General features: G+C 51.8%; 2 protein-coding genes across 2 annotated transcripts in view; both read left to right on the top strand.

Annotated features, from left to right (window-relative positions):
- The window catches only part of LOC144603008 (zinc-binding protein A33-like), an 852,507-nt gene that overhangs the window by 93,902 nt on the left and 731,968 nt on the right, over window positions 1-26,637 (top strand).
- Window positions 1-26,637, top strand: part of LOC144602503 (complement C2-like) — a 39,714-nt gene that overhangs the window by 10,734 nt on the left and 2,343 nt on the right. Inside the window, 13 exon segments of the mRNA XM_078415634.1 lie at window positions 2,514-2,696; window positions 6,243-6,416; window positions 8,849-8,950; window positions 12,096-12,229; window positions 13,791-13,935; window positions 15,574-15,714; window positions 16,836-16,925; window positions 18,619-18,756; window positions 19,511-19,608; window positions 23,174-23,288; window positions 24,161-24,314; window positions 25,689-25,768; window positions 26,532-26,635. Coding sequence (XP_078271760.1) covers window positions 2,514-2,696; window positions 6,243-6,416; window positions 8,849-8,950; window positions 12,096-12,229; window positions 13,791-13,935; window positions 15,574-15,714; window positions 16,836-16,925; window positions 18,619-18,756; window positions 19,511-19,608; window positions 23,174-23,288; window positions 24,161-24,314; window positions 25,689-25,768; window positions 26,532-26,635 — 1,658 coding nt within the window.

Below are 26,637 nucleotides of genomic sequence, written 5' to 3'. Positions count from 1 at the left end.
GGAGGGGGAAGGAGAGGGTGCTGCCCAACGGGTCCACTTGGTCTGGTAAAACATTAAAGAGCTGTTAAGAGCAATTTAAAACAGTCATTAAAGAGAATAGAAAGTTAAAAACAAGCTAAAATAGAACAAGACAGGTATAAAATACAAGAATAAAGTTATGGTGCAGTGTAAGAAATGAATAATTATTTGATTTAATAAATAGCAGCGTCAAACAGAGATGAACACACCACAAATACTTTTCATATTTCTATTAATAGTTATAAAAATCATACAATCCATTTAATTCTCTCCCTCCCCCACTCCCCCCCCCCCCCCCCAACACACACACACTCAATACAAAATAGTTCCGGGAATTAGCCATTCCGGGAATTAACCTAGTAAACCTACGCTGCACGCCCTCAATAGCAAGAATAGCAATTATCCTCCCTCCAGTTCCCCTCGTTCTCTCCTTATCTCTTTATTTTGTCTATTGAGGGCATGCAACGTAGGTTCACCAGGTTAGTTCCCCGGAATGGCGGGACTGTCGTATGTTGAAAGACTGGAGCGACTAGGCTTGTATGCACTGGAATTTAGAAGGATGAGAGGGGATCTTATTGAAACATATAAGATTATCAAGGGATTGGACACGTTAGAGGCAGGAAACATGTTCCCAATGTTGGTGGAGTCCAGAACCAAGGGCCACAGTTTAAGAATAAGGGGTAGGTCATTTAGAACGGAGATGAGGAAAAGCTTTTCACTCAGAGAGTTGTAAATCTGTGGAATTCTCTGCCTCAGAAGGCAGTGGAGGCCAATTCTCTGGATGCTTTCAAGAGAGAGCTAGATAGAGCTCTTAAGGATAGCGGAGTCAGGGGGTATGGGGAGAAGGCAGGAACGGGGGTACTGATTGTGAATGATCAGCCATGATCACATTAAATGGCGGTGCTGGCTCGAAGGGCCGAATGGCGTACTCCTGCACCTATTGTCTGTTGTCTATTGCCTATTACTATTGTCTGTTGTCTATTACCTATTGTCTATTGCCTATCACCTATTACCTATTGCCTATTACCTATTGTGATTGTCTGTTGCCTATTACCTATTGTCTATTATCTATTGTCCATTGTCTATTACCATTGTTTATTGTCTATTGCCTATTGTCTATTGCCTATCACCTATTGTCTGTTGTCTATTGCCTATTACCTATTGTCTGTTGCCTATTGCCTATTACCTATTGTCTATTGCCTATTACCTATTACCTATTGTCTGTTGTCTATTGCCTATTACCTATTGTCTAATGTCTATTGTCTATTACCTATTGTCTATTGCCTATTACCTATTGTCTATTGTCTATTACCTATTGTTTATTGTCTATTGTCTGTTGTCTATTGCCTATTACCTATTGTCTATTGCCTATTACCTATTGTCTATTGCCTATTACCTATTGTTTATTGCCTATTGCCTAGTGTCTATTGCCTATTAGTTATTGTCTATTGTGTATTGTCTCCCCTCTGCTCACAACAGTTTTCTCACTCCCACCCCACTCATTAACGTTTGTCGACTTCCCTCTCGACTCTTCCTCACTTTCCCTTCTGCTCTTTTGTCCTCTTTTCCTCGACCCCCGACTTTTTGTTCGTCTCTCGCCCCTCCCGTCTCCACTAGTCCTCGCCCCTCTATCTCTATTCTACTCTCCGACCTTCCACCCTCTCTCTCCCTTCCCCGCCCTTCAGTCACCCGTGCACCAACTCTCTTCACCCGTTTCCAACCTCGCGTCTCTCTCTCTCTTCCTCCCCCCCCCCCATCAATCCAGTCTCTCCTTCTCCCCCTTTACCCCACCTCTACGATATCTTCCTGTTCCTTTCTACTACCTCCCCATCTCTCCCATCTACGGTTTCCCCTCCCCCCATCTCTCTCTACCCCCCCCTCTTTAATTGGCTTGCTATAATTGCAGCAAAAATGCCCCCAGTGTGTGCAGGACAGTGTTAGTGTGTGAGGATGGCCGTCGGCGCCATATCTCGAAACTAAACTAGACGTTGGTATAAACCCGCTTCTTGCAGATCAATTTTATAAAGACTGGAGTGACTAGGCTTGTATACACTGGAATTTAGAAGGATGAGAGGAGATCTTATCGAAACGTATAAGATTATTAAGGGGTTCGACACGTTAGAGGCAGGAAACATGTTCCCAATGTTGGGGGAGTCCAGAACAAGGGGCCACAGTTTAAGAATAAGGGGTAGGCCATTTAGAAAGGAGATGAGGAAAACCTTTTTCAGTCAGAGTTGTGAATCTGTGGAATTCTCTGCCTCAGAAGGCAGTGGAGGCCAATTCTCTGAATACATTCAAGAGAGAGCTGGATAGAGCTCTTGAGGATAGCGGAGTCAGGGGGTATGGGGAGAAGGCAGGAACGGGGTACTGATTGAGAATGATCAGCCATGATCACATTGAATGGCGGTGCTGGCTCGAAGGGCCGAATGGCCTCCTCCTGCACCTATTGTCTATTGTCTATCACCGAAATCACAGCAGGTCTTTGCGTTTCTCAGCGTTTCGTTGTCCACCTCCGGTACTGGAGGAAGGTTTCTTCTCCCCCGTGAACACGTCGTACGCCATTGGAGACGTTATCACCTTGGAGTGCTATGAAGGGTACTTCCTCAAAGGGTCACAAAGCAGGAGATGCAAGATTAACGGCCGCTGGAATGGCACCAACACCGTCTGTTCATCGGACAGTAAGTTCCTAAAACCGAGGGTTGACAAGGCGCTGGGCAGGTCGCATTTGGAATGTTGTGAGAAGCATTTGGGCCCCATGTCTGGGGAATGATGTGTTGGTGTTGGCGAGGGTCCGGGGGAGGTTGACAAGAATGATTGGGTTAATGTACAAGGAGCGTTACCTCTGAGCCTGTCTGTATGGGCGGAACGGGAGAGTTGCTGCCTCACAGCGAATGCAGCGCCGGAGACCCGGGTTCGATTCTGACTGCAGGCGCCATCTGTACGGAGTTTGTACGTTCTCCCCGTGACCTGCGTGGGTTTTCTCCGAGATCTCCGGTTTCCTCCCACACTCCAAAGACGTGCAGGTTTGTAGGTTAATTGGCTGGGTACAATGTAAAAATTGTCCCCAGTGTGTGTAGGATACAAGTTAGTGTGCGGGGATCGCTGGGCGGAGCGGACTCGGTGGGCCGAAGGACCTGTTTCCGCGCTGTATCTCTAAATCTAAAATCTCCCTGGAGTTTAGCAGGATGAGGTGGTGGTGGGGGGTCATTGTAACGTACTGGACGATAAAAGGCCTGGATAGAGTCATCGTGTGATACAGTGTGGAAATAGGCCCTTCGGCCCAACTTGCCCACACCGATCAACATGCCCCATCTACACAAGTCCCACCTGCCCACACCGACCAACATGCCCCATCTACACTAGTCCCACCTGCCCACACCGACCAACATGCCCCAGCTACACGAGTCCCACCTGCCCACACCGATCAACATGCCCCAGCTACACCAGTCCCACCTGCCCACACCAACCAACATGCCCCAGCTACACTAGTTCCACCTGTCCACACCGGCCAACATGCCCCATCTACATTAGTCCCACCTGCCCACACCGGCCAACATGCCCCATCTACACAAGTCCCACCTGCCCACACCGGCCAACATGCCCCATCTGCACTAGTCCCACCTGCCCACACCGGCCAACATGCCCCATCTACACTAGTCCCACCTGCCCACACCGATCAACATGCCCCATCCGCACTAGTCCCACCTGCCCACACCGGCCAACATGCCCCATCCACACTAGTCCCACCTGCCCACACCGATCAACATGCCCCATCTACACTAGTCCCACCTGCCCACACCGGCCAACATGCCCCATCTACACTAGTCCCACCTGCCCACACCGGCCAACATGCCCCATCTACACTAGTCCCACCTGCCCACACCGATCAACATGCCCCATCCGCACTAGTCCCACCTGCCCACACCGGCCAACATGCCCCATCCACACTAGTCCCACCTGCCCACACCGATCAACATGCCCCATCTACACTAGTCCCACCTGCCCACACCGGCCAACATGCCCCATCTACACTAGTCCCACCTGCCCACACCGGCCAACATGCCCCATCTACACTAGTCCCACCTGCCCACACCGACCAACATGCCCCATCTACACTAGTCCCACCTGCCCACACCGACCAACATGCCCCATCTACACTAGTCCCACCTGCCCACGTTTGGTCCATATCCCTCCAAACCTGCCTATCCATGTACCTGCCTAACTATTTCTTAAACGTTGGGATAGTCCCAGCCTCAACTACCTCCTCTGGCAGCTCGTTCCATACACCCACCGCCCTTTCTATGAAAACGTTAAAGATTCCTCGTAAATCTTTCCCCCTTCACCTCAAACCGATGTCCTCTGGAAATAGGTGGTCGTGGATAGAATGTTTCCACTGGTGGCGAAATCTCGGACCAGAGGGCACAGTCTCAGAATAAAAAAAGGATGTACTTCGGCAAAGGAGACGGAGAGGAATCTCTTTAGCCAGAGGGCGGTGAATCTGTGGAATTCATTGCAACAGAAGTCATTTGGTATCTCTAAAGCAGAGATTGATATGTTCTTAATTGGTAAGGGTGTCAAAGGTTCCTGGGCGAAGGCAGGTTGAGAGGGGATCAGCCATGACTGAATGGCGGAACAGACTCGAAGGGCTGAATGGCCTAATTTTCCTCCCGTGTCTTATGGTCTCCATTGGCTTACAAAGATACCATGAGTTCAAACGCAAGTCCAATAGGCAGAGCAAAGGGGAAGATACAGATTGCAGAATATAGCTCTCAGCATTCTAGCGCATCAGTTCCAGAGACAAAGTCCAATGTCCGCAATGGGGTAGAAGTGAACCGGACAGTACCCTAGCTTATGGAAGGGCCGTTCAGAAGCCTGATAACAGAGGGGATGAAGCTGTTCCTGAGTCTGGTGGTGCGCGCTTTCAAGCTTCTGTACCTTCTGCCGGGCGGGAGCGGGGAGGAGAAGGAATGACCGGGGTGGGACAGGGACAAGTCTTTGATTATGTTGGCATCTTTCCCAAGGCAGCATGAAGTGTAGATGGAGCCAATGGTGGAGAGTGTGGGCTGTGTGATGGGCTGGGCTACTTCTACAATGGTGGGGAATGTGGTGTGTGTGATGGACTGGGCTACATCTACAATGGTGGGGAGTGTGGTGTGTGTGATGGGCTGGGCTGCATCTACAATGGTGGGGAGTGTGGTGTGGTGTGCGTGGTGGGCTACATCTACAATGGTGGAGAGTGTGGTGTGAGGAAAAGGGGACGTACAACAAGATCTGGGTGTCCTAGTGCATCAGTCACTGAAAGGAACCATGCAGGTACAGCAGGCAGTGAAGAAAGCCAATGGAATGTTGGCCTTCATAACAAGAGGAGTTGAGTATAGGAGCAAAGAGGTCCTTCTGCAGTTGTACAGGGCCCTAGTGAGACCGCACCTGGAGTACTGTGTGCAGTTTTGGTCTCCAAATTTGAGGAAGGATATTCTTGCTATTGAGGGTGTGCAGCGTAGGTTTACTAGGTTAATTCCCGGAATGGCGAGACTGTCGTATGTTGAAAGGCTGGAGCGACTAGGCTTGTATACACTGGAATTTAGAAGGATGAGAGGGGATCTTATCGAAACGTATAAGATTATTAAGGGGTTGGACACGTTAGAGGCAGGAAACATGTTCCCAATGTTGGGGGAGTCCCGAACCAGGGGCCACAGTTTAAGAATAAAGGGTAGGCCATTTAGAACAGAGATGAGGAAAAGCTTTTTCAGTCAGAGAGTTGTAAATCTGTGGAATTCTCTGCCTCAGAAGGCAGTGGAGGCCAATTCTCTGAATGCATTCAAGAGAGAGCTAGATTGAGCTCTTAAGGATAGCGGAGTCAGGGGGTATGGGGAGAGGGCAGGAACGGGGTACTGATTGAGAATGATCAGCCATGATCACATTGAATGGCGGTGCTGGCTCGAAGGGCCGAATGGCCTCCTCCTGCACCTATTGTCTATTGTGTGTGATGGGCTGGGCTACATCTACAATGGTGGGGAGTGTGGTGTGTGTGATGGGCTGGGCTACATCTACAATGGTGGGGAGTGGGGTGTGTGATGGGCTGGGCTACATCTACAATGGTGGGGAGTGTGGTGTGTGTGAATGGTGGGGGGAGACATGGTGGGGGGGGGGGGTTAGAAGTGTGGCCTATCCCTGCTATCATTCTTTGGTGCTCTTCTTTCCCTGACTTCTCCCTGCCTTTGTAGCCCAGGATTGTCCTCATCCCGGGATCCCAGCGGGAGGCTCGAAGACGGGAACCAACTACAACATCGGGTACAAGGTGCGGTACAGGTGCAACGACGGACTGGTGCTGTTGGGGTCGAGCACCAGGGAGTGTGAGAGGCTGGGGGAGTGGAGTGGACGAATGCCTACCTGTCAACGTGAGTGCTCGCCTTGTCCCGGGACCCCTGGCCTTGGGATACTGGGTGAACATCGGACGAGCGTTCGACCGCATTGGGGCTGTTGGGCCGGCACGGTAGAGCTGCTGCCTCGCAGCATCGGACGCTCGGGACCAGCCGGACCCAACCTGATCTCCCGGTTGCCAAATACTTTAATTCTCCATCCCCGTCCCACACTGACCTTCCTGTCCTGGGCCTCCTCCATTGTTAGAGTGAGGCTAAAAGCAAATAGGAGGAACAGCACCTCATATTTCGCTTGGGCAGCTTACAGCCCACCGGTATGAACATTGACTCCTCTAACTTCAGGTAACCCCGGCATTCCCCCTCTCTCCATCCCGCAAGTCCCACCAGCTTCTCGTTTTAGACAACAGACAATAGACAATAGGTGCAGGAGGAGGCCATTCGGCCCTTCGAGCCTGTACGCACCGCCGTTCAATGTGATCGTGGCTGATCATTCACAATCAGCACCCCATTCCTGCCTTCTCCCCATACCCCCTGAGTCCGCTATCCTTAAGAACTCTATCTAGCTCTCTCTTGAATGCATTCAGAGAATTGACCTCCACTGCCTTCGGAGGCAGAGAATTCCACAGATTCACAACTCTCTGACTGAAAAAGTTTTTCCTCATCTCAGTTCTAAATGGCCTACCCCTTATTCTTAAACTGTGGCCCCTTGTTCTGGACTCCCCCAACATTGGGAACATGTTTCCTGCCTCTAACGTGTCCAACCCCTTAATAATCTTATACGTTTCGATAAGATCCCCTCTCATCCTTCTAAATTCCAGTGTATATAAGCCTAGTCTATCCAGTCTTTCTTCATATGAATGTCCTGCCATCCCAGGGATCAATCTGGTGAACCTTCTCTGTACTCCCTCTAAGGCGAGAATGTCTTTCAGCTTCTAACTCTTTTAGCTTCTAATGTCTTTCTAACTTCAGGTAGCGCCGGCATTCCCTCTCTCTCCATCCCACCCCCACACAAGTCCCACCAGCTTCTCGTTTTCACCCAACAATCAGCTAACTATCGGCCTGTTTCCTTTATCATCGTTACTTTTTACGCATATCTTTCATTCGTTGTCTTTACCTCTCCACATCAACGTCTATATCTCTCGTTTCGCTTATCCCTCACCAGTCTGAAGAATGGTCTGGACCCGAAACGTCACCCATCCCTTCTCTCCAGAGCTGCTGCCTGTCCCGCTGAGTTACTCCAGCTCTTTGAACCTGACTACGTGTGCTCTCTGTGCGGAGTTTGCCCGTTCTCCCCGTGACCCGCGTGGCTTTTCTCCGGGATCTCCGGTTTCCTCACACGCTCCAAAGACGTGCAGGTTTGTGGGTTAATTGGCTTCGGTACAATTGTCCCTAGTGTGTGTAGGATAATGTTAGGGTGCGGGGATCGCTGGTCGGCGCGGACTCGGTGGGACGCAGGACCCGTTTCCATGCTGTATCTCATGAGCATAAGTGATAGTAGCAGAAATAGGCCATTCAGCCCATCAAGTCTACACCGCCATTCAATCACGGCTGATCTATCTCTCCCTCCTAACCCCATTCTCCTGCCTTGTCCCCATAACCCCTGACACCCGCACTAATCGAGAATCTATCTCTCAAAGTCTGAAGAAGGGTCTCGACCCGAAACGTCACCCATTCCTTCCCTCCCGAGATGCTGCCTGACCTGCTGAGTTACTCCAGCATTTTGTGAATATCATATCATATCATATATATACAGCCGGAAACAGGCCTTTTCGGCCCTCCAAGTCCGTGCCGCCCAGTGATCCCCGTACATTAACACTATCCTACACCCACTAGGGATAATTTTTACATTTACCCAGCCAATTAACCTACATACCTGTACGTCTTTGGAGTGTGGGAGGAAACCGAAGATCTCGGAGAAAACCCACGCAGGTCACGGGGAGAACGTACAAACTCCTTACAGTGCAGCACCCGTAGTCAGGATCGAACCTGAGTCTCCGGCGCTGTATTCGCTGTAAAGCAGCAACTCTACCGCTGCGCTACCGTGCCGCCCTATCTCTATCTATCTATCTATCTATCTATCTCTCTCTGCCTTAAAAATACCCACTGACTTGTGCCTCCACAGCCGTCTGTGGCAAAGAATCCCACAGATTCACCACCCTCTGACTAAAGAAATTCCTCCTCATTTCCTTCCTAAAAGAACGTCCTTTAATTCTGAGGCTGTGCCCTCTGGTCCTAGACTCTCCCACCAGTGGAAACATCCTCCCCAAATCCACTCTATCCAGGCCGCTCACTGTTCTGTACGTTCCAATGAGGTCCCCCCCCTCTCGTTCTTCTAAACTCCAGCGAGTACAGGCCCAGTGCCGACAAACGCTCTGAACTGAGCCCGACCAGAACAAATACAAAACCTTAAGATTTGCTCGCACCGAGCTGGGTCTCGTCTCCTTCCACAGACAAGAGTTCGTTCGACACACCGGAGGACGTGGCAGAAGCATTCACCGCCTCGTTTAGCAGCACTTTGGGTTTAACGCGCACTAATTCCAGCAAAACCCCCGGTAAGTTACGAATAGACAACAGACAACAGGTGCAGGAGGAGGCCATTCGGCCCTTCGAGCCAGCACCGCCATTCAATGTGATCATGGCTGATCATTCTCAATCGGTACCCCGTTACTGCCTTCTCCCCATACCCCCTGACTCCGCTATCCTTAAGAGCTCTATCTAGCTCTCTCTTGAATGCATTCAGAGAATTGGTCTCCACTGCCTTCTCCCCATACCCCCTGACTTCGCTATCCTTAAGAGCTCTATCTAGCTCTCTCTTGAATGCATTCAGAGAATTGGCCTCCACTGCCTTCTGAGGCAGAGAATTCCACAGATTCACAACTCTCTGACTGAAAAGGTTTTTCCTCATCTCCGTTCTAAATGGCCTACCCCTTATTCTTAAACTGTGGCCCCTTGTTCTGGACTCCCCCAACATTGGGAACATGTTTCCTGCCTCTAACGTGTCCAACCCCTCAATAATCTTATACGTTTCGATAAGATCTCCTCTCATCCTTCTAAATTCCAGTGTATACAAGCTTAGTCGCTCCAGTCTTTCAACATACGACAGTCCCGCCATTCCGGGAATTAACCTAGTAAACCTACGCTGCACGCCCTCAGCAGCAAGAATATCCTTCCTCAAATTTGGAGACCAAATCTGCACACAGTACTCCAGGTGCGGTCTCACTAGGGCCCTGTACAACTGCAGAAGGACCTCTTTGCTCCTATACTCAACTCCTCTTGTTATGAAGGCCAACATTCCATTGGCTTTCTTCACTGCCTGCTGTACCTGCATGGTTCCTTTCAGTGACTGATGCACTAGGACACCCAGATCTCGTTGTACGTCCCCTTTTCCTAACCTGACACCATTCAGATAATACTCTGCCTTCCTATTCTTACCACCTCACACTTATCCACATTAAACTGCATCTGCCATGCATCCGCCCACTCACACAACCTGTCCAAGTCACCCTGCAAACTCATAGCATCCCAAGTCACCATGCAACCTCATAGCATTGAAAGTGAAGTCTAGGTCATCTTTGAACCCGAAGGACGAACAACAAGCTGGAAGAAAGCGACTGAAAGATCTGGCCTGTTGGGTCTGTGTAAGATCACACCGACTCCTTCTGCAGTAATGGCAATTAGAAAAGAATTTATTGGAATAGATTGGATGTACAGAACCAGGGGCCACAGTCTAAGATGGATGCCGCGTGGATGCCGACATCGGGAGCTCCGGCAGCGGCAGCGTGTTCGCCCGCCGCGACGTGCAGCAACAGCGGCAGCGTGTTCGCCCGCCCCGGATCGCGGGGCTTGGGTCGGCCCGCTGCGGACCGTCCGTCGCGGCCTGGAACCACAACAACCTGACCGCGGGAGAAGACGGCAGGGGAAGGGAAAAGACATTGTGGCCTTCCATCACAGTGAGGAGAGGACTGGAGGAGACTCACTGTGATGGATGTTTCTTTTTTTGTGTGTTTTTGGGGTTGTGTAATTTGCCTATTTTAATGCGTTATTGTGTAATCTGCCTATTTTAGTGCTTTTATTGTTGGACTGTGGGTGACTGAATTTCATCCAAAAAACTTTTTTGGATGACAAATAAAGCTATCTTGAATCTTGAATTTAAAACTGAGGTGAGAAGGAACTTTTTCACCCAAAGAGTTGTGAATTTGTGGAATTCTCTGCCACAGAGGGCAGTGGAGGCCAATTTACTGGATGGATTTAAGAGAGAGTTAGATAGAGCTCTGGGGGCTAGTGGAATCAAGGGATATGGGGAGAAGGCAGGCACGGGTTATTGATTGTGGATGATCAGCCATGATCACAATGAATGGCGGTGCTGTCTCGAAGGGCCGAATGACCTTCTCCTGCTCCTATTTTCTATGTTTCCATGCTTCTATGTATCTATGTTTCTTTGAATGAGTTCTCTGGTATCACGTGCGACAATGAATGGCGCTGGTGCAGGGAGCAGGGTTTCAAGTTTCTGGATCATTGGGACCTCTTCTGGGGGAAGTATGACCTGTACAAAAAGGACGGGTTGCATCTGAACCCGAGGGGAACCAATATCCTGGCGGGGAGATTTGCTAAAATAACTGCGGAGACTTTAAACTAGTACGGTTGGGGGGAGGGACTCAAACACAGATAGCTAATAGGCAGTGTGTGAGGCAGGAGGCAGAAAAGGGAAACACTCAGACTCAGGCCTGTTTCCATGCTGTAGTTGTTGTATGTTATACAAGTCACAGTGAGATTCTTTGCGTGCATAGCCAATATTTCCAAACCGAGGCCACATTAAAGGGCACGGACAAAGTTACAAAATGTTGGCCTTCATAACAAGAGGAGTTGACTATAGGAGCAAAGAGGTCCTTCTGCAGGTGTACAGGGCCCCAGTGAGACCGCACCTGGAGTACTGTGTGCAATTATGGTCTCCTAGTTTGAGTATAGGAGCAAGGAGGTCCTTCTGCAGTCGTACAGGGTCCTAGTGAGACTGCACCTGGAGTACTGTGTGCAGTTTTGGTCTCCAAATTTGAGGAAGGATATTCTTGCTATTGAGGGCGTGCAGCGTAGGTTTACTAGGTTAATTCCTGGAATGGCGGGACTGTCGTATGTTGAAAGACTGGAGCGACTAGGCTTGTATACACTGGAATTTAGAAGTATGAGAGGGAATCTTATCGAAGCGTATAAGATTATTAAGGGGTTGGACACGTTAGAGGCAGGAAACATGTTCCCAATGTTGGGGGAGTCCAGAACCTGGGGCCACACAGTTTAAGAATAAGGGGTAGGCCATTTAGAATGGAGATGAGGAAAAACTTTTTCACTCAGAGAGTTGTAAATCTGTGGAATTCTCTGCTTCAGAAGGCAGTGGAGGCCAATTCTCTGAATGCATTCAAGAGAGAGCTAGATAGTCTTGGTTCTGGACAGCCCAACATTGGGAACATGTTTCCTGCCTCTAGCGTGTCCAACCCCTTATGTTTCGATAATATCCCCTCTCATCCTTCTAAATTCCAGTGTATACAAGCCTAGTCACTCCCCCGGAGTCAGGGGTTATGGGGCGAAGGCAGGGATGGGGTACTGATTGTGAATGATCAGCCATGATCACATTGAATGGCGGTGCTGGCTCGATGGGCTGAATGGCCTCCTCCTGCACCTACGTCTGTTGTCTATTGTCCTCCGCAGAATCTCACGGCCGGAAGTTGAACCTGGGGATGGACGTCAACCTGCACATTTACTTTCTGATCGACGCGTCAAACAGCGTGGGGCAGGTTAGCTTCGAGCACGCCATCAATGTGGTGAAGAATCTCATCGAAAAGGTAAGGTATCGCCAGGGTTTACACAGCCCGGACCATCACACAAACCAACCTCCCTTCCATTGACTCCATCTACACCTCACGCTGCCTCTGCAAGGCCAGCAGCTGTAGAGGCCAATTCACTGGATGATTTCAATAGACAATAGGTGCAGGAGGAGGCCATTCAGTCCTTCGCGCCGGCACCGCCATTCACTGTGATCATGGATGATCATCCACAATCAGTACCCCGTAGGTTTACTAGGTTAATTCCCGGAATGGCGGGACTGTCATATGTTGAAAGACTGGAGCGACTAGGCTTGTATACACTGGAATTTAGAAGGATGAGAGCGTATCTTATCGAAACGTATAAGATTATTAAGGTTGGACACGTTAGAGGCAGGAAACATGTTCCCAATGTTGGGGGAAGTCCAGAACAAGGGGCCACAGTTTAAGAATAAGGGGTAGGTCATTTAGAACGGAGATGAGGAAAAACTTTTTCAGTCAGAGAGTTGTGAATCTGTGGAATTCTCTGCCTCAGAAGGCAGTGGAGGCCAATTCTCTGAATGCATTCAAGAGTGAACTGGATAGAACTCTTAAGGATAGCGGAGTCAGGGGGTATGGGGAGAAGGCAGGAACGGGGTACTGATTGTGGATGATTAGCCATGATCACATTGAATGGCGGTGCTGGCTCAAAGGGCCGAATGGCCTCCTCCTGCACCTATTGTATATTGTCTATTGACTCCGCGATCTTTAAAACGTCTGTCTAACTCTCTCTTGAAAGCATCCAGAATCCCACAGATTCACCACCCTCTGGCTAAAGAAACTCCTCATCTCCTTCCGATAACAACGTCCTTTAATTCTGAGGCTGTGCCCTCTGGTCCTAGACTTTCCCACTAGTGGAAACATCCTCTCCATACCCACTCTATCCAGGCTGCTCACTATTCTGTACGTTTCAATGCCCGGCGTGTTGAGCGTTACTCCAGCATTTTTCGTCTATCTTCTGTCCGTCCTTAGAAACATAGAAACATAGAAAATAGCTGCAGGAGTAGGCCATTCGACCCTTCGAGCCTGCACCGCCATTCAATGTGATCATGGCTGATCATCCAACACAGTATCCCATACCTGCCTTCTCTCCATACCCCCTGATCCCTTTAGCCACAAGGGCCACATCTAACTCCCTCTTAAATATAGCCAATGAACTGGCCTCAACTACATATATAACATATATAACATATAACATATAACAACTACAGCATGGAAACAGGCCTGTCCGGCACTACCAGTCCACGCCGACCATTCTCCCTGACCTAGTCTCATCTACCTGCACTCAGACCATAACCCTCCAATCCCCTCCTATCCATATACCTAAACAATTTACTCTTATACTACCTTCTGTGGCAGAGAATTCCACAGATTCACCACTCTCTGTGTGAAAAAAAACTTTCTCATCTCGGTCCTAAAAGACTTATCCTTAAACTGTGTGACCCCTTGTTCTGGACTTCCCCAACATCGGGAACAATCTTCCTGCATCTAGCCTGTCCAACCCCTTAAGAATTTTGTAAGTTCTTCCTCCCTCCCGCACCAGATCATCAGTTTCGACGTCAACCCACTGTTCGGGGTGATCACCTACGCCTCGTTCCCAGAGGTCGTCGTTGACATCAATGACCCAGAAAACGAGGAAGTGGCGAATGTCGTTGATGCGTTGAATTCGGAAAAAGCCAAATACGGAGGTGTGACTTGGGCTGGACATGCGGTACCACGGCCCCCCCTCTCGCCCCTCCCCTCTCCCTCCTCCCCCCTCCCCTCTCCCTCCTCCCCCCACCACCACCATCTCTCGACTCCTATCCTTGTCCACCCCTTTCCACTTGCACATCCAACCCCCACGTCTCTCCCCCTTTCTCCCCTCGTCTCTCCCCTCGTCTCCCCCCCTTCGTCTCTCCCCTCAATCCCTCCTTGTCTCCCCCCCTGTCTCCCCCTTGTCTCTCCCCTTGTCTCTCCCCTTGTCTCCCTACTGTCTCTCCACTTATCACTCCCCTTGTCTCCCCCCGTGTCTCTCCTTGTTTCTCCCCCTGTCTCTCCTTGTCTCCCCCCTTGTCTCATCGAAACATAGAAAATAGGTGCAGGAGTAGGCCATTCGGCCCTTCGAGCCTGTACGCACCGCCATTCAATATGATCATGGCTGATCATCCAACTCAGTATCCCGTACCTGCCATCTCCATACCCCCTGATCCCTTTAGCCACAAGGGCCACATCTAACTCCCTCTTAAATATAGCCAATGAACTGGCCTCAACTACCTTCTGTGGCAGAGAATGCCCTTGTCTCCCCGTTGTCTCTCCCCTTGTCTCCCCCGCCCCTCCCCTCGGGTCTGGGTGGGGATGACAGGAGGAGTCAAGCGTAGCTCCAGGATAAAAGGGATAACGTTAGATCAAGACAAAGTCCAATAACGTCCGATCAATGATAGTTTATGTCAACAAATGTACGATGTAAGAATAACGCGTAGGCCATTTGGAAGGACGAGAGGGGATCTTTTAGAAACAGCGTAAATTCTTAAGAGATTGGACAGGCTAGATGCAGGACAAATGTTCCCGATGTTGGGGGAGTCCAGAATCAGGGGCCACACAGTTTAAGAATAAGGGGTCGGCCATTTAGGACTGAGGTGAGGAAAAACTTTTTCACCCAGAGAGTTGTGAATCTGTCGAATTCTCTGCCACAGAAGGCAGTGGAGGCCAATTCACTGGATGTTTTCAAGAGAGAGTTAGATTTAGCTCTTAGGGCTAATGGAATCAAGGGATATGGGGAGAAAGCAGGAACGGGGTAGTGATTGTGGATGATCAGCCGTGATCATATCGAAGGCGGTGCTGGCTGGAAGGGCTGAATGGCCTCCTCCTGCACCTAGGTTTCCTATGTTTTGATGTTTCTCGGCCTCAGAAGGCAGTGGAGGCCAATTCTCTGAATGCATTCAAGAGAGAGCTGGATAGAGCTCTTAAGGATAACGGAGTCAGGGGGTATGGGGAGAGGGCAGGAAAGGGGTACCAGTTCATTGGCTATATTTAAGAGGGAGTTAGATGTGGCCCTTATGGCTAAAGGGATCAGGGGGTAGGGAGAGAAGGCAGGTACAGGATACTGAGTTGGATGATCAGCCATGATCATATTGAATGGCGGTGCATGCTCGAAGGGCCGAATGTTTTCTCCCCTTGTCCCACCCAATGTCAGAGTCAAAGCAGATCAGATGCGTCTCTGGTGTGCCTTATCTAAGCCGGTGCCATTAGCCCGGCTTTGACCCATCCCCCCTGACCCCTCCCCGTCCCCCGAACCTGTCCGCCTGCGAATCCGTCCACTAAGACCCGTGCCTTGTCGCCTTTCGCAGCGCACGAGGATCGAAGAGGAACCAACATCTACGGCGCTCTCGAGAAAGTGCTAGAGATGATGTCCTTGACCAAGGTCAGGCTCAGAAACGAGCAGATAAAATGGATGAAAGTCAGATTTGTCACCATATTATTTACCGATGGTGAGTCGGCTACTGGTGGAGCGGAGGGTGGGGGGGTGATGTGGGGAGGGGAGTGGGGGGGGTGTGTGTGTGTGGTGGGGTGTGTGTGTGGTGGGGTGTGTGTGTGTGGGGGGGTGTGGATGTGTGTGTGGGGGGGTGTGTGTGGGAGGGGGGTGTGGGGAGGTAATTTTATTGCACAATCCTTACGGCCATTTGAGAGGAACAGACAGCTCAATCAGTGGTAGAGTTGGATAGGTGACGTTTCACAGAGTGCTGGAGTAACTCAGCGGGTCAGGCAGCATCTGTGGGGAACATGGATAGGTGACATTTCACAGAGTGCTGGAGTAACTCAGCGGGTCAGGCAGCATCTGTGGGGAACATGGATAGGTGATGTTTCACAGAGTGCTGGAGTAACTCAGCGGGTCAGGCAGCATCTGTGGGGAACATGGATAGGTGACGTTTCACAGAGTGCTGGAGTAACTCAGCGGGTCAGGCAGCATCTGTGGAGAACATGGATAGGTGACGTTTCGGTTCGAGACCCTTCTTCAGACCTAATGCTACAATTATACTTTATTGTCACAGGGGAGAAATTGTTTCTGCCCCCATGGTTCCTGACAGCAGCGAGCTGATCTCATAAGGCCAGAAGGTCATAAGTGATAGGAGCAGAATTAGGCCATTCGGCCCACCAAGTCTACTCCGCCATTCAATCATGGCTGATCTATCTCTCCCTCCCAACCCCATTCTCCTGCCTTCTCCCCACAACCCCTGACACCCGCACTAATCAAGATTGTATCTATCTCCGCCTTAAATATATCGATAAAATTGGCCTCCACAGCCTTCTGTGGCAAACTATTCCACAGATTCACCACCCTCTGACTAAATTCTCTGCCTCAGAAGGCCAATTCTCCGAATGCATTCAAGCGAGAGCTAGATAGAGCTCTTCAGGACAGCGGATTCAGGGGGTTTGGGGAGAAGACAGGAACGGGGTACTGATTGAGAATGATCAGCCATGATCACATTGAATGGCGGTGCTGGCTCGAAGGGCCGAATGGCCTCCTTCTGCAACCGTTTTCTATGTTTCAATGGTGGGGATTGTGGTGCGTTGTCGAGTGTCTGTTCTCTGAGATACCGTCCTCTTGCAGGGAAAGCAAACATGGGCGGAGAGCCGAAAATGGCCGTCGCGCGCATCCAGACCTTCGTGAACCCAGCAGGCAATAAGTCGGATTACCTGGGTAGGTGTGCGCATGGAGTGATGGAGAGACAGATCGCGGAGAGAGGCCCTTCGGCCCAACCTCCACACACCCGCCAACATGTTCCCATGTTCTTATTATCTGAATGGTGGCCAATTAGGAGAAGTGGAGATGCAACGAGACCTGGGTGTCGTGGTACACCAGTCATTGAAAGTAGGCATGCAGGTGCAGCAGGCAGTGAAGAAAGCCAATGGTATGTTGGCATTCATAGCGAGGGGATTTAAGTATAGGAGCAGGGAGGTTCTGCTGCAGTTGTACAGGGCATTGGTGAGACCACACCTGGAGTATTACATACAGTTTTCGGGGATCTCGGGGAAAACGTACAAACTCTGTACAGACAGCACCCGTAGTCAGGATCGAACCTGAGTCTCTGGTGCTGCATTCACTGTAAGGCAGCAACTCGGACTTTGCTGGTTTTACATTGCACTGAACGTTATTCCCTTACCGTGTCTGTACGGACATTGTACGTTCTCTCCGTGACCTGCGTGGGGTTTGTACAAGATCTCCTAATCTGAGGAAAGACATTCTTGCCATAGAGGAGCTACAGAGAAGGTTCACCAGATTGATTCCTGGGATGGCAGGACTTTCATATGAAGAAAGACTGGATAGACTCGGCTTGTACTCGCTGGAATTTAAAAGATTGAGGGGGGATCTTATAGAAACTTACAAAATTCTTAAGGGGTTGGACAGGCTAGATGCGGGAAGATTGTTCCCGATGTTGGGGAAGTCCAGAACAAGGGGTCACAGTTTAAGGATAAGGGGGAAGTCTTTTAGGACCGAGATAAGAACGTTTTTTTTCACACGGAGAGTGGTGAATCTGTGGAATTCTCTGCCACAGAAGGTAGTTGAGGCCGGTTCATTGGCTATATTTAAGAGGGAGTTAGATGTGGCCCTTGTGGCTAAAGGGATCAGGGGGTATGGAGAGAAGGCAGGTACAGGATACTGAGTTGGATGATCAGCCATGATCATATTGAATGGCGGTGCAGGCTCGAAGGGCCGAATGGCCTACTCCTGCACCTATTTTCTATGTTTCTATTGTCTATTATCACTAGGGCCCTGTACAAATGCCCTATGCACCTGCATTCCTCTGCTCCACAACACTTCCTGGAGCCCTGCCGTTCACAGTGCCGGTCCTGCCCATGCTAGACTTTCCAAAATGCACCACCTCGCCTTTCTCTGTATTAAATTCCATCAGCCTTTGCTCAGGCCACCTGGCCAATCGATCGAGTTCCTGCTCCAATGTTTCACAACCATCTTCACTACCTACGATACCACCAACTTTACGTAGGCACAAAATGCTGGAGTAACTCAGCAGGTCAGGCAGCATCTCGGGAGAGAAGGAATGGGTGACGTTTCCAGTCGAGACCCTTCCTCGTCCACAGATGCTGCCTGACCCGCTGAGTTACTCCAGCATTTTGTGTCTACTTCGGTTTGAACCAGCATCTGCAGTTTTTTTCCTACTACCAACTTTAACCAGCATCTGCAAACTTGCTGATCATTCCACGCACGTTCTCACCCAAATCGTTGGTATCGATCGGTCGGCACGGTGGCGCAGCGATAGAGTTTACAGCGCCAGAGACCCGAGTTCGATCCTGACCACGGGTGCTGTCTGTACGGAGTTTGTACGTTCCTCCTACAACACTAAACTTAACCGAACTATGTTGGTCTGTTGCAGACATGTACGCGTTTGGCATCACAGAGGGCGTTGAATTGAGCGAATTGGATAGTCTTGCATCAAAAAAAACCCACGAGACACACACCTTCCTGGTCAGGAAGATGGACGATTTGGTCAAAGCCTTCGACAAAATATTAGGTAGGAAGTTAACAGCAGTAAACTAACATTGCCCACAAATAATGGGATCCAAATTAAATGGGATTTACAGAGATATGGGCCAAATGCAGGCAACTGGGACATACGGACTATCATTTATTGGACTTATCAACTTTGTCTTGCACTATCGTTATACATTTCTTCCTGATTTCCTCCCAGCTGTTGTCAGGCAACTGAACCATCTTACCAGCAACTAGAGAGCGGTCTTGACCTCTCGTCTACCGCATCGGAGACCCTCAAACTACCTCTATTCAGACGTTGAAAGACTGGAGTGACTAGGCTTGTATACACTGGAATTTAGAAGGATGAGAGGGGATCTTATCGAAACATATAAGATTATTAAGGGGTTGGACTCGTCAGAGGCAGGAAACATGTTCCCAATGTTGGGGGAGTCCAGAACCAGGGGTCACACAGTTTAAGAATAAGGGGTAGGCCATTTAGAACGGAGACGAGGAAAAACTTTTTCAGTCAGAGAGTTGTGAATCTGTGGAATTCTCTGCCTCAGAAGGCAGTGGAGGCCAATTCTCTGAATGCATTCAAGAGAGAGCCAGGTAGAGCTCTTAAGGATAGCGGAGTCAGGGGGTATGGAGAGAAGGCAGGAACGGGGTACTGATTGAGAATGATCAGACATGATCACATTGAATGGCGGTGCGTACAGGCTCGAGGGGCTGGTGGTCTTAACTAAACTGAACTAAAAACTTTTGAATGCTGACCGGTGATGTTTCTGCTTCTGCAGATCTATCCACAATCGGTGATCTTTGTGGAGTTGGCGATGAGGTACCAAATGCCGAATTTCGGAAGAAATACCCCTGGCACGTAAAGATCAACGGCCCCGTAAGTTGGGCGCGTGCATTGGGGTACAGAAGTGTGAAAACGCACACCTCCAGATTCAGGGGCAGTTGCTTCCCGGCTGTTATCAGGCAACTGAACCATCCCACCACAACCAGAGAGCTGTGCTGAACTACTACCTACCTCTTTGGTGACCCTCGGACTATCCTTGCCGAGAACGTACAAACTCCGTACAGACAGCACCCGATGTCAGGATCGAACCTGAGTCTCTGGTGCTGCATTCGCTGTAAGGCAGCAACTCGGACTTTGCTGGTTTTACATTGCACTGAACGTTATTCCCTTACCGTGTCTGTACGGAATTTGTACGTTCTCACCGTGACCTGCGTGGGGTTTTCTCCGCGATCTCCTAATTGAGGGGGAATCTTATAGAAACTTACAAAATTCTTAAGGGGTTGGACAAGCTAGATGCAGGAAGATTGTTCCCGTTGTTGGGGAAGTCCAGAACAAAGGGTCACTGTTTAAGGATAAGGGGGAAGTCTTTTAGGACCGAGATGAGAAAGGTTTTTTTCACACAGAGTGGTGAATCTGTGGAATTCTCTGCCACAGAAGGTAGTTGAGGCCGGTTCATTGGCTATACTTAAGAGGGAGTTAGATGTGGCCCTTGTGGCTAAATGGATCAGGGGGTATGGAGAGAAGGCAGGTACGGGATACTGAGTTGGATGATCAGCCATGATCATATTGAATGGCGGTGCGTACAGGCTCGAAGGGCCGAATGACCTACTCCTGCACCTATTTTCTATGTTTCTATCTTCGGTTTCCTCCCACAATCCAAAGACGTGCAGGTTTTGAAGGTTAATTGGCTTGGTATAAGCGTAGAATGTCTCTAGTGTGTGTAGGGTAGTGTTAATGTGCGGGGATCGCAGGTCGGTGCGGACTCGGTGGGCCGAAGGGCCTGTTTCCGTGCTGTATTTCTAAACTAAACTAAAATGTATCTACACACTGTAAATGGGTCGATTGGAATCATGTATCGTCTTTCCGCTGACAGGATAGCGCGCAACAAAAGCATTTCACTGTACTTCGGTACACATGATAATTATACTGCCCCGAACTACCTCCCATGACTTGGATGAAGGGATTAAAAGTACCATTAGCAAATTTGCAGATGATACAAAGCTGGGTGGCAGTGTGAACTGTGAGGAAGATGCTACGAGGTTGCAGGGTGACTTGGACAGGTTGTGTGAGTGGGCGGATGCTTGGCAGATGCAGTTTAATGTGGATAAGTGTGAGGTTATCCACTTTGGTGGTAAGAATAGGAAGGCAGATTATTATCTGAATGGTGTCAAGTTAGGAAAAGGGGACGTACAACGTGATCTGGGTGTCCTAGTGCATCAGTCACTGAAAGGAAGCATGCAGGTACAGCAGGCTGTGAAGAAAGCCAATGGAATGTTGGCCTTCATAGCAAGAGGAGTTGAATATAGGAGCAAAGAGGTCCTTCTGCAGTTGTACAGGGCCCTAGTGAGACCGCACCTGGAGTACTGTGCAGTTTTGGTCTCCAAATTTGAGGAAGGATATTCTTGCTATTGAGGGCGTGCAGCGTAGGTTTACTGGGTTAATTCCCGGAATGGCGGGACTGTCGTATGTTGAAAGACTGGAGCGACTAGGCTTGTTTCCACTGGAATTTAGAAGGATGAGAGGGGATCTTATCGAAACGTATAAAATTATTAAGGGGTTGGACACGTTAGAGGCAGGAAACATCTTCCCAATGTTGGGGGAGTCCAGAACCAGGGGCCACAGTTTAAGAATAAGGGGTCGGCCATTTAGAACTGAGATGAGGAAAAACTTTTTCAGTCAGAGAGTTGTGAATCTGTGGAATTCTCTGCCTCAGAAGGCAGTGGAGGTCAATTCTCTGAATACATTCAAGGGAGAGCTAGATAGAGCTCGTAAGGATAGCGGAGTCAGGGGGTATGGGGAGATGGCAGGAACGGGGTACTGATTGAGAATGATCAGCCATGATCACATTGCATTCAAGAGAGAGCTGGATAGGGCTCTTAAGGATAGCGGAGTCAGGGGGTATGGGGAGAAGGCAGGAACGGGGTACTGATTGAGAATGGTCAGCCATGAACATATTGAATGGCGGTGCTGGCTCGAAGGGCCGAATGGCCTCCTCCTGCACCTATTGTCTATTGTCCCACCTTTGTAAAGGACGAAGGTATTTATTCACAAAATGCTGGAGTAACTCAGCAGGTCAGGCAGCATCTCAGGAGCGAAGGAATGGGCGACGTTTCGGGTCGAGACCCTTCTAACAGACTGAGGACGAAGGTCGTTTTAGGCATTGCTGTCACGGTCTCTTGCCCAGAGTAGGGGAATCGAGGACCAGAGGACACAGGGTCAAGGTGAAGGGGAAAAGATTTAATAGGAATCCGAGGGGTAACTTTTCCACACAGAGGTGGGTGTATGGAACGAGCTGCCAGAGGAGGTAGTTGAGGCTGGGACTATCCCAAAGTTTATGAAAGGGTTGGACAGGTACATGGATGTGGCAGGTTTTGAGGGATATTGACCAAGCGGAGACAGGTGGGACTAGGGTAGCTGGGACATGTTGGCCAGTGTGGGCAAGTTAGGCCGAAGGGTCTGTTTCCGCACTGTATCACTCTATGACTCCATGAGTCTATGGTAGCAGCACGGGGAGAGGCCCTTCGGCCCAAGTGGTCGGTGGCCGCCACTGACCAGTGCTGACGATCACACGTTATTGTTACGTGCACTGATTGAGGTACAGGGACCTGCTTTGTGTTTGCAGAAACAAAATTACATAAAACAGTCGCCACAAGGTAGCCCGATTGGGTTCACATAAAATCCTTATCCCTCCTTCGCCCCCAACCCCACCATGCCCCACCCCACACCCCGCCGCCCCGCCCCACACCACCTCACCCTACCCCGTCCCACCCCACAACCCACCCCACCCACACCGCGCCCCACCTCCCACCCCACCCCTAACCCCACCGCCCACCCTACCCCACCCCCCACCCCATCCACGCCCCACACCACCCCACCCCACCCTACCCCGTCCCACTCCAGCCCATCCCACCACGCCCCACCCACCACACCCCACACCCCACCCACACCGCGCCCCACCTCCCACCCCACCCCTAACCCCACCCCCCACCCCGCCCACACTACCCCACCCCATCCACGCCCCACACCATCCCACCCCGCCCCACCCCACCACCGGGTCCCCATGACTTCCCAACCACGCCTCGTCCTGAGCTGAGTGCGGGAGGAAAACGGAGCACCCGGGGAAAACCCACGCGGGTCACGCACAGACTCCTTGCAGACAGCGCCCGCGGTCGGGATGGGACCCCGGGTCTCTGGCGCCGTGAGGCAGCAGCTGCTCCACCCGCTGCTCCATTCCCTGGGTGGAGCCACAGTGCGCCCTCCATGGCCCCGAGCCCGTCTCCCATTGTCTGTGCGGGGTTTGCACGCCCTCCCCGTGACCGCGTGGGTTTCCTCCGGGTGCCGGGGGTTTCTCCCGCGCTCCCAAGACACGCAGGGTTTTGTGGGTTAATCGACCGCTGGTGTGTGTCGGGGGGGGTCTGATGTTTGTTCTGTTTGGCAGGGAATTGGAACCTGCAGCGGCTCCATCGTAGCTCCAACGTGGGTCCTGACCGCGGCTCATTGCTTCGTCCGTTTCCATGACATAAGTAGCATGAGCACCATCAGCGTTACTGTCGGTAGGAATTCCCCGCCCCTCACCGCACACCCCCCTGCTCCCCACCACTCCGCCCCTCCCCCAATCCGCACCCCTCCCCCATTCTACGCCCCTCTCCTCCCCACGCTCCCCCCACCACTCTGCCCTTCCCATTCCGCACCCCTCCCCTTTCCACGCTCCCCTACCCCCCACACACGTCTCCCCCGCCCCTTCCACTCCTCCCCTCACCGCACCCCACCCCCGCCCACCCTCCCCAATCCGCACCCCTACCACCCCACACTCCGCAACCCCCTCCCCCCAATCCGCACCCCCCCTCCCCCAATCCGCACCCCTCCCCATTCCATGCTCCCCTACCCCCACACACGTCTCCCCCGCCCCTTCCACTCCTCCCCTCACCGCACCCCCCCACTCCCACCTACCACTCCCCACCCCCCTCCCCCCAATCCGCACCCTCCTCTCCCCACGCTCCCCCCTCCACACGCCCCCGCTCCCCAACACTCCGTCCCTCCCCAATCCGCACCCCTCCCCTCCCCAATCCACATGCGTCCCCTCCCCACCACTCCGTCCCTCCCCAATCCGCACCCCTACCACACCCGCTCCGCACCCCCCTCCCCACTCCGCAACCCACCATTCCGCCCCTCCCCCCAATCCGCACCCCCTCCCCAATTCCACAACCTCCCCCCCCCACTCTCTCCCCCCCCCCCCCCCCCCAATCTAACTCTCTCTTGAAAAAACATCCAGCGAATTGGCCTCCAATGCCCTCTGTGGCAGAGAATCCCACAGGTTCACAACGCTCTGGGTGAATACGTTTCCCCTCGTCTCAGTCCTAAAGGGTCTTCCCGTTATTCTTACACTTTGTGACCTCCTGGTCCTGGACTCTACGTCTCTGCGCAGGTGGACAATCTAGGCAGCTACCAGTGAAAGACCTTGTCCTTCACCCCGCCTTCAACATCGCGGCGAAAGTGGATCAAAACATAACTCAGTTCTATGACTATGATGTGGCTCTACTCGAACTAAGTGAGAAGATTACATTCGATGAAACGATCAGGTAACTTGCCTTTGGCGCGCGGGGCGTTTCACACGTGTTACCAGCGAGCACCAAGGTTGTCAACTGGCCAATGCCCTAGGCACAAGGAACTGCAGATGCTGCTTCACGAATAAAGAACACAAAGTGCCGGAGTAACTCAGCGGGTCAGGCAGCATCTGTGGAGAACATGGATAGGTGACGTTTCACAGAGTGCTGGAGTAACTCAGCGGGTCAGGCAGCATCTGTGGGGAACATGGATAGGTGACGTTTCACAGTGCTGGAGTAACTCAGCGGGTCGGGCAGCATCTCTGGAGAGAAGGAATGGGTGGTGGTTGAGTTGGGTTGGTTTGGGTTTAGTTAGGTGACGTTTCACAAAGTGCTGGAGTAACTCAGCGGGTCGGGCAGCATCTGTGGAGAACATGGATAGGTGACGTTTCACAAAGTGCCGGAGTAACTCAGCGGGTCAGGCAGCACCTGTGGAGAACATGGATAGGTGACGTTTCACAGAGTGCTGGAGCAACTCAGCGGGTCAGGCAGCATCTGTGGAGAACGTGGATAGGTGACGTTTCACAGAGTGCTGGAGTAACTCAGCGGGTCAGGCAGCATCTGTGGGGAACATGGATAGGTGACGTTTCACAGTGCTGGAGTAACTCAGCGGGTCGGGCAGCATCTCTGGAGAGAAGGAATGGGTGGTGGTTGAGTTGGGTTGGTTTGGGTTTAGTTAGGTGACGTTTCACAAAGTGCTGGAGTAACTCAGCGGGTCGGGCAGCATCTGTGGAGAACATGGATAGGTGACGTTTCACAAGAGTGCCTGTGTAGGATAGAACTGCACATGCTGGTTTAAATCGAAGACAGACACAAAATCTTCAGTCTGAAGAAGGGTCTTGTCCCGCAATGTCACGCATTCCTTCTCTCCAACGATTTTTGGATTTAGATTTAGAGATACAGCGCGGAAATAGGCCCATCGGCCCACCGGGTCCGCGCTGCCCACACTAACACTATCCTACACACACTAGGGACAATTTTTACATTTACCCAGTCAATTAACCTACAAACCTGCACGTCTTTGGAGAGTGGGAGGAAACCGAAGATCTCGGAGAAAACCCACGCAGGTCACGGGGAGAACGTACCAACTCCATACAGACAGCGCCCGTAGTCGGGATCGAACCTGAGTCTCCGGCGATGCATTCGCTGTAAGGCAGCAACTCTACCGCTGCTTGACCCGCTGAGTTACTCCAGCACTCTGTGAAGCGTCACCTATCCATGTTCTCCACAGATGCTGCCTGACCCGCTGAGTTACTCCGGCACTCTGTGTCTACCACTGGGTTGTGATGTGCCCAGGGCTTGGTACGAGCCTGCTCCGTACTAACCTCTGCCGTGTGTCTCTCACTGTAGGTCGGTCTGCCTGCCCTGTACGCGAGCCACGACGCGAGCCCTGCGTAAACCTCACCCCGCCACCCGGTGCAGCGACCACGGTAAGGAGACCGCTTGCCTCCCACCCCCCCCGGCCGTCTCTCTACCTGTGTGTGTGTGGGTGTGTGGGGAGGAGACCCGCGTGGGAGAGACTAGGGGGAGGGAGGGAGGGGAGGGAGGGAGGGAGGGAGGGAGGGAGGGAGGGAGGTGGAGGGAGGGAGGGAGGGAGGGAGGGAGGGGAGGGAGGGAGAGCATACATCAGCATTATATGTGACTGGGTGGGGACGGACGGTGGGGACAGAGGGAGGGGTCCACACAGGGACGGGGCGGCGGGGGGGAGAGGGACGGGCGGTGAGGGGGAGAGGTGGGGAGAGAGGGGAGGGGGGGAGAGGGACGGGCGGTGGGGGGGGGAGAGGGACGGGCGGGGGTGGAGGGAGAGGGTGGGAGAGGGGGACGGACGGTGGGGGGAGAAAAGGGACGGGCGGGGGGGGAGAGGTACGGGAGAGGGGGGGGGGAGAGAGGGACGGCCGGTGGGGGGGAGAGGGACGGGGAGAGGGGGGAGAGAGGGGGGGAGAGAGGGATGGGCGGAGGGGGGGGAGAGAGGGACGGGCGGTGGGGGGGAGAGAGGGACGGGGGCGGTGGGGAGAGAGGGGGGGAGAGAGGGACGGGCGGGGGGGGAGAGAGGGACGGGCGGTGGGGGGAGAGGGGGGAGAGAGGGATGGGCGGTGGGGTGGTGACAGGAATGGGGGGGGTGGTTTGGTTGGGGTTGGGTTGGAACTGGGGGATAGCCGGGAGGGGCTGAGATGACCACCGTTGCCCCCGCAGAATCGCTGCTCCTGCCCACTTACACCGCGCCCCCGGCCTTCTTCGTGAAACACAATGTTGGAAAGAAACAAGGACGAGGTCACGCCAGTGACCATCCAGACCACCA

Source organism: Rhinoraja longicauda, chromosome 19, assembly GCF_053455715.1.
Source record: "Rhinoraja longicauda isolate Sanriku21f chromosome 19, sRhiLon1.1, whole genome shotgun sequence".
Taxonomy (NCBI): domain Eukaryota; kingdom Metazoa; phylum Chordata; class Chondrichthyes; order Rajiformes; family Arhynchobatidae; genus Rhinoraja; species Rhinoraja longicauda.
This window is presented reverse-complemented; position numbering and strand designations above follow the sequence as displayed.